We start from the raw sequence: 8,187 nt of genomic DNA, 5'->3' as shown, positions 1-8,187 counted from the left end.
GGGGGGGGGGGGGGGTCAGCAGTGGGCTTCACTTCCCGTGACCGCCCTGCTCGATGCACGTGCTGGTCACGAGGCGGGTCTGGAAACGTTTCGGTTTGCATGCTGGTCGCTGCACTTCCAACGCTCACCACCTGTTCCTGTGCTTTTCTAGGAGGACTTTCGTATCTCTGCCAATAAAGATGGTTTGGGCTTTTCTTTTCCTACCTTTAAACCTCCCGTTTCCCCGTCTTATTACAACGGTCAGACGTCCAGGAAAGCCCTGGCTACCCACTGTGACCACAGGCAAACTGGCCTCTACCCTGACTTAACAGTGAAACACTGAAAGTGTCCCCAGTTAAGTGTGGGGCTCGCTGGAGGTCTCTGGCGGGTATCATCCAATTACGAGACTTCTAACGGCAACGTTTTTCACCGTGAATGACACGTATTGAACGTCATCAACATTTTTTTTACGTGTGGTTTTCCCTCTTACACCCAACGTCAATTACACTTTCTCACGTTGAACCTTTATTCCCATTTAAACACTGCTGAGCGTAATGTCTCCGTCTGTGTTCATTTTAGTATTTTATATTCACCAGCAGTAATTAGAGCATGATTTCCAGTCCCTGTGTCTCTGGCCAGGTTTTGACGCAGAGAAACCTATGCGTCACTTTACTGTGTGTCCTCGCACAGCACCCCTACCTGAGCCTCCTCGCACCTGAGATGTGCCCTCTGCCCCGCCCCCAGACACACCCGAACATCTCTGAGGGTGTCTCCTGATCAACGACACGGCATAGTCTGCATGGCAGCACTTCCCTTCTTGGTGGCACAAAATAGTGGTACATCTTAAAATTAAGGACATCTTAGACCAGCAAACACGGGTCCTTCCAGTCGCCCGTCTCAGAGGCTCCACGAGGACAGGGCACCCAGGGGCCGCTTGCTGACGCCACCCGCCCCGCGTGTGTGTGACGTCCGAGTCTGTGGATGCCCGGGAGGGTCTGGAAGCATGGACAGCGGCGACCCCCTGGGCACTGGCACCGGGGGTGGGCGGCCTGCAGCTTCCCCTGGTGTGATTCTCAACTGTTTACCGCATTTGATGCTTTCAAGGAGTACGTTATTTTATAAATAAACAAAAGTAACAAAAAACAGAACTGTCCGGAAAGCAGGGCTTGTTTGTTCATTTGATCCATTTCCAGTCCAAGGAAAGCGTCTCCAAGTAAGGAGCACTACCCAGTGTTTCCTCAAGGGCGGCGCCTTTGGGCAGAGTGGGTTCCGGGCAGCAGGAGGCCTGGCAGGGGCGGGGGCGGGGTGGGGGGCTGCCCTCACTGAGGGCTGCCCGCCCTGCGCGAAACCCCCCTTCCCCCTGCCCCAAGTTCCAGGGAGAGGCCTTCCCCTTGTTCCTAGTTCTATGCAGCTGAGGTGCCACCTCCCCGGGGCTTCTAGAACGAGGTCTGCGGCGCCAGTGTTTACGTGAGGGCCTGGGCGCTCAGAAAGCCAGACCAGACGCCCCGGTCCCGGCACCCAGATCACCTGTAGGTCTGTCTCTCACATGGTCCTGCCCGACTTCAGGGTGGCCGTCCACTCGTGCCCTTCCCATGGGACCACACCTGGCACTGGACAGTGAGCAGGGCTCCAGGTGAGATGGGCCCCGCCCCGTTCCCCAGTCCACGTGTGACCGGGCAGTGGCCTCCACATGCCCGCGTCACTGGGCTCTGGGCCCCACCCTACACCCCATGGGTCTCCGGGATTTGTGACGCAAACGTCCCGCGAGATCATTCCACATCCAGGTGCAAGGGCGTCCCCCAGCCCCAACCCGGCAGCAAGTTTAACCAATTTTCACCAAATGTCCAGCTGGTGCCGGCAACATGGCCCGAGGGCCGAGAACAAATAAAGGGAGACGCCCCCGCTGCTCCCAAGAAGCCCCGTGCCCGCCCCACGTGCCCTCACCTGGCCGGTCATCTCCCCCCTGACCCTCCCAAAGCAGCCACGTCGTCCTATAAGCAGGTGACACCTAATGCCTGACCCCCGTGGATCCCGCCCGGGAGGGCTGCCCCTCTGGCGCAGCAAGCACTCCTTGGATGAGGAATCTTAGCACCCATAAAACACAGGGCGCTCGCGAGCTGAACAGGAGTCTGATGTGAAGAAATACACACAAAGATAACAACGCATTTTCCACCCCGCACCCCTGCAATGAGGCTTCTCTAGCTGATCCGACTCCTACTGGCAGTTCCACGCCTACTACGAAAACCGCACAAAGTAACCATTAATAAATATACTTTAGAAGCAAAAAACTCTAGGGAGAACTTTGGTGACAAATACTGAGAACCACTCGTTTAAAAAATGAGAATAAACACTTTGTCAAATTTTATCAAGCTCTGTACTTGGCATCCTTTTGCTTTTCTGTAGGTACGTTCTTCAATTTAAAAAAAAGAACAAGGGTTGTACTGTGATGAAAACAACAAAAAACTCACCACCTAGAATTAAAAGGGCAAAAAAACCAAATTGTTTCTCGCACAAATGGAGACTAGAGCGATTTCTCAGTTCAACTGAAAATAACTGCTTTAAAAAAAACCACCAAACACACACTTTAAATTCAAGTCCTGATGCTTCAGCCTCTGCCTAGCAGTGCTGCTGACACCTTCGGGATGCTCAGAAACGCCCATCACAGGATCCTGACCCAGATGAGCAAAGAGCACGCGTGGTCCAAGGCCATCCGAGCCCCCATCTCAATGCCTGGTCCTTGGAACTGCAGGTTTGTCAATTTAACCAATCACATCGTTACGGCATTTCAAACTGTAAACGTGGAGCGTGTGCGCAGCCGAGGCCCAGAGTAATGGTACCTCAGAGTTCCCAGTTCCAGACAGTCAGTCACCCGATGAAAACACAGGCCCAGAGACGTGACTCCAAGGCCAAGATTGCTAGCTTCTGACCTTCGTAATAGCACCAGCCTAGACTTCACTTTTATGGGAAAGTCGGTTTTTATGCTGTTGCTATTTCTTTGCGCCACCAGCGGCGACCCCAAATTCTCACTGCCAAGAAAGGGTTCCCGTGAAACAAATCTTTCACAAATTACATCCGGCCTTGACGACGTGGAGTTCAGGCTATAATTTTTACTACGCTTTGTTCAATTATTCACTCCCACTGTAAGTGGCTTTTCCTTGCTATTTAGGAAATCACTTGGATACGGTAACTCGCTCTTGCTAAAGAACAGAGAACAACGTAAGGAGTGGAGATCACCCCCTCCTAGATGAGCACAGGGAAGGGTAGGGAGACAGAGGGGCCCCCCTTCTTCCCAGGGCAAGTTCTGCCCCCGAGATCTCAGACGGTCCCCACAGCTCGGGCCTTCGCATGGAGATGCAGTCAGGGACAGCCCGGAGAAGGCTCCAGACCGCGGCAAGGCGCCCCCAACCCCTGCAAGAGACGGCCTGGCGGGATGCCACCCGGACGCGTTCTGCTCCCCGCCAACGCTGGCGGACTTGGCCGTGACCGTGACGCAGAAGCGCAGCCCATCCTCCCCGCACGCAGAGCCCCCACCAGAAACGAGGGCCACAAACTGGGAGGGGGCTGCCTAAAGCCGCTCACTCCCGCTTCTCAAAGGCCAAACCGCGTTTCACAGAGCAGGTCAGCATCAATTAGGAAAGGCTGTCCAAGTTCATCTTAACAGGAAATTTTATTTCAGGTACTTTCCCCCACAGGTAAGAACTACAGTTTCAAAAAATATAAGTATAACCTAGGGACTTCCCTGGCGGTCCAGTGGTTAGGATTCCACGCTTCCGCTGCAGGGGGCGCGTGCTCGATCTCTGGTCGGGGAACTAAGACCCCACAAGCTGCGCAGTGCAGCCAAAAATAAATAATAAGTAAAAGAGGACAACACACACACAAAAAGTATAACCTAGACATAACTTTGGAATTATTCTACTTTTCAATTTGCCAGAGCAAAGAACATAGTTTGGGTCCAAACGGCCTGATCAGACACTGCCCTGCAGTGACGTGCAAAGTCAAAGGACACGCGGGAAAGACAGTCCGTCCGCCTCTGGTGTGTGCGAGCGTCCACACCCCCCCCGCCACGTACGCGCACTCACACACACGTGTGCGGGGATAAGTTAATACATCTGCACATATATCTGTAAAATATGGGGCTCACTCACCGCAGTTTTATTTGGGCTCCTGGGATCCCAGCTCACCACCAAGGACTCATACATGAACCTCATCATGTGCTCAGCCATGCAGGCGACACTTTGTTCACCAAGTTAAATTCTAAATGGGTAGACAGGTGGCTGGTCAGAATGCCTAGAAGCCAGGAAAGACGTACAACCCTCCACCTTAAGAACACGCCACAAATATGCAGGTGCCCTGGAAGGCGAAAGAAACAGTTACAGGGAGACCTACTAGGCAATTAACGACTTCACCACCACCAAAGCCAGAGAGGACTGAAAATCTCCACCACGGAAGGGAATCCTGCGTCTGAAACTTCCTGTGACGCACAGGGGGCCCGAGGGGACCGTCCGTCCCCACGTCCCGAGCACTGGTCCCCTCACTGGCTTAACGAAGGGCACAAAGCACCACATGCGAACAACCTTCACAACGCCCCCACAGGTTGACTGACTGTATCAGAAAACCCAGAGTTCACCCAGAACTTCGGTAGGAACGAGATTTCCAGCACTGGGCCGGGAGTGCCTCTAAATCTTCACTGAAAACAATCAAATTCCACTGACTTCAACAGGACTGTTACAAAATGACAGAGAAGTTGTCACACGTCTTGTCCGCATGAAGGAAGCAGTGGGAAAGCGTCCCTTCTCTAGAAGGATGTGATTCTCTAATAAAAGGGACGTTAGTCAACTAGAAACCACATGAAATTTCTCTACAGCAAGGAGCTGGGGACACTGACCGAGAAACAAGTCACGACAACCTCACGCAAACGTGACCACAGAAAGCAAATTAGGTAATTACTTTATTACATCTTAGTGCTTTCTTAAAATAAATATAATAATATAATATCCAACATACAGTGAGAAATAAAGCACACGTGTGAACGGCATGGTAACAGGAAAGTTCACTCGGGACTGTTTAATACTCAGCACTGGAGAAACCGCACAGCTTCGTTACCTATTTACAGACAGAGCTGCTGGCTACCGATATATACAAACCCAACCGGGAGCGGGCAAGGCCCTGCCGTTTCTGTACCACGTTCCCTCCATCCTCATGGACACAGTCCACTCACCTTTTCGTCTAAAATTACCAGCATTCTTTGTCTTAACTGTTTCTCTCCACTGACCTTCAGTTTCCTTCTGCAGTTTGAGATAGATTCAAGTAACACTCGCAAGAAAGTATGTGCAAAACTAACATATGTGACTCCAGAATCTTCCGGCAGTCGGGTCAGCTGGTCAGTTGCACAGGTGTCGGCAGACTTCTGGTGCCATGTGGAGGCCGGGCAGGAACGTCTGGTCCGGAGAAGCCCTAGTGACCGTCAGGGCCGCCGTGGAGAGAACCCAGAGCGTTCCGCTGACTTGGAGTTCCGAGACGGCCGCAGACAACCCCTTTAATTGTCTTTAAGCAGGCGACACAACAAAATGCTCAATCTAAACCGAGAACCGCACGCTTACTGCTCTTCCAGAAGCAAGAATCAGGACGGGTGAGTGATGACGTGATAAAAACACTGAAAGAACTGTCCGCGTTAAGTGCATCACCTTTTAAGAGAAACATGCTCAGAGTGAAAAAGATTCTACTTTACCAAAATCTGTCTTTATTAAAGTGAACAAATCAGGAGCACACCATCCCAAACGTAATGAACGAGGGCTGTAATCGGCTCAGCTTTCCTATTTTCAACTAGGCAAGCACCAGCAAGAGTACCGTTCACCATCCTCATGATTGCGTGTCGGCGAGAACCCCTCCGTACTTATAAACGTTATTTTAGCAGAAGACAGACTTTGCAGATTTCAGTGCTTTTAGTGAACTGGTATTTTCAGTAAACTTTTTCTGAGCAGCAAGGAACAAGAATTTTTTTCAGAAATCTTAGAATTGGATATAAACGTTGGCAGTAGACACAATCAATAAATATACAATTTCTCAAATGAAAACGATTTCCCCAACACGAGCTCCTTTCCTACAGACATTCAAAAACCCTGACCCAAGATCGAGTCTCAGTCCTATAATCTCGCCAGATTACAGCTGGCCAACAAGAGGGGTGTCAGGTCATGTGCAAAAGGGGGTGAGGTGAGAGGCAAGAAAGCAAAGGAAATCACTTTGAATTTATACCGAAGGAGAACTTCAAGTAAAAGGAATCCGCTGCCTGGAGCTCCTGGGCACGCACCCCTCGTCTGGGAGCCTCCGCCTAGCGGTGACCACGGCGGCCGCGAGCCGCTGGAAATGGAGCTGCGTCCTCACTCCGGCTCCACCTGCCGTCCTGTGTGCTGGGACCTAAGGGAGGGTTTTCTCGTGTTGTCTAGAAGCCTCTTTGAAAAAGGTCTGTGATTCTGCACACTTCGTACCCAAAAGGATGAAAATAATAAATATCGACCTGGCCGGCGCGTCCTCAGACTCCTGCCGCACCAGGGTCATTTACGAGTCTGCGTCTTCTTTGGCACCGAGGGCCGCTTGGGCTGCCACAAGTGGTTATGAATGGTGAGCGCGTCCACGCTGACGGACATGGTTTTGGCCGGGATCAGGTTAAACTGTTTTCGGTCTGAGCTGTATTTATACAGCTTGTCAATCATCTTCTTGGTGATGCTCTTTGGCCCCGTGCCAGTTAGTTTGTAGATTTCTTCAGTGTCAGGATAGTAGCAGTAAAGTGCCCTGAACTGGCAGCCAGCATCACGAAACAGTATGATGTAGTGATTCGCGTCACACTTCTCCAGCTCCTGTGTGGAGGGAGTGAAGGAGAAGAGACAGGGAACGTGAGTCCCTCCCGCAGTCACACCGCAGCATCCACCATCCTGACCAGGAGGCCCGCGGCCAGCTAACCGCCCACCCCGGGGCAAGCTTTCTAGGACACAAGGCTATGGGTTATCCGTTCGGTGGAGCACCATCTACCACTGAGATTTTACTTCAGTCCAGGTATCCAAGGAAAAAAATGCTTTTAACATTAAGTGAAAAACCACATGAAAAGACGCTCGACATCATTAGCCACCAAAGAAGTGCCAATCAAAACCACCCACATGCCGCGGAGCAACCGAGCCCGTGCGCCACAACTACTGAGCCTGCGCTCTAGAGCCCGCGAGCCACAACTACTGAGCCCGCAGGCCACAACTGCTGAAGCCCGTGCACCCAGAGCCCGTGCTCCGCAACAAGAGAAACCACCGTAATGAGAAGCCCGCGCGCAGCAACGAAGACCCAACGCAGCCAAAAATAAGTAAATAAAATAAATTAAAAAAAAAAAAAAAAAAAAAAAAAAAAAAAAAAAAAAAAAAAAAAAAAAAAAAAAAAAAAAGACAAAGTTCCATTAAAAAAACAAACAAACCACAGTGGGGGGTACTTTCCTGGTGGCGCAGCGGCTAAGACACTGCACTCCCAATGCAAGGGGCCTGGGTTCGATCCCTGGTCAGGGAGGGAACTAGATCCCACACGCATGCCGCACCTAAGAGTCCACATGCCGCAACTAAGACCCAGCACAACCAAACACATAAATATTAAAAAAAAAAAAAAAAAAGCCACAAGGGGGTAGCACCTCATGCCCACTAAGCTAGAGTCAGACAGACAGTAACAAGCGCAGGTGCTGGTGAAAAGAAGCAAGCGCTCATTTTCCACTGGTCGGGAGGAGGTGACAGCCTCTGTGTCGGCCAGTCGGCCAGTGGTTCAGAATGTCACACAGTTACCACGCGACCCAGCAGTTCTTCTCTCAGTTAGACACTCGAGAGAAGTTAAAACACGCATGCACGTAAAACCTGCGCACAAACGTTTACAGCCGCATTATTCATAACAGTCAAAAGTAGAAACGATCCAAATGTCCATCAGGAGATGAAAAAAGGATAAACAGGATGGTCTAGACGCACAACGGGAAGCCGCTCAGTCACAAAAAGGAATGAAGCACCACCACACTCGCTACAAGTCGGAGGAGCCCCGGTAACATGATGCCGAGCGCAAGAAGCCACCCCAAGAGGCCGCCCCAGGTGTGAGGCCCTTCACGGCAAGTGTCCAGAAGAGGCAAACACACAGAGGGGACCGCAGACCTGTGGGGCCGGGCGCTGGGGGGCGAGCGCGGGGAGCGGCCTCGGT

At 51.5% G+C, this 8,187-nt stretch overlaps 1 protein-coding gene across 1 annotated transcript in view; it reads right to left on the bottom strand.

Annotated features, from left to right (window-relative positions):
• Window positions 1-6,530: 6,530 nt before the first annotated feature.
• CAMSAP1 (calmodulin regulated spectrin associated protein 1) overlaps window positions 6,531-8,187 on the bottom strand; it is a 53,331-nt gene continuing 51,674 nt past the window's right edge. The window contains exon 17 of the mRNA XM_007458987.1: window positions 6,531-6,833. Coding sequence (XP_007459049.1) covers window positions 6,531-6,833 — 303 coding nt within the window. The remainder of the gene's footprint in view (window positions 6,834-8,187) is intronic.

The sequence above is a fragment of the Lipotes vexillifer genome, unplaced genomic scaffold (assembly GCF_000442215.2).
Source record: "Lipotes vexillifer unplaced genomic scaffold, Lipotes_vexillifer_v1.1 scaffold636, whole genome shotgun sequence".
Classification (NCBI taxonomy): domain Eukaryota; kingdom Metazoa; phylum Chordata; class Mammalia; order Artiodactyla; family Lipotidae; genus Lipotes; species Lipotes vexillifer.
Note: the sequence above shows the minus strand (reverse complement) of the source record. Positions and strands in the feature narration are given on the sequence as shown.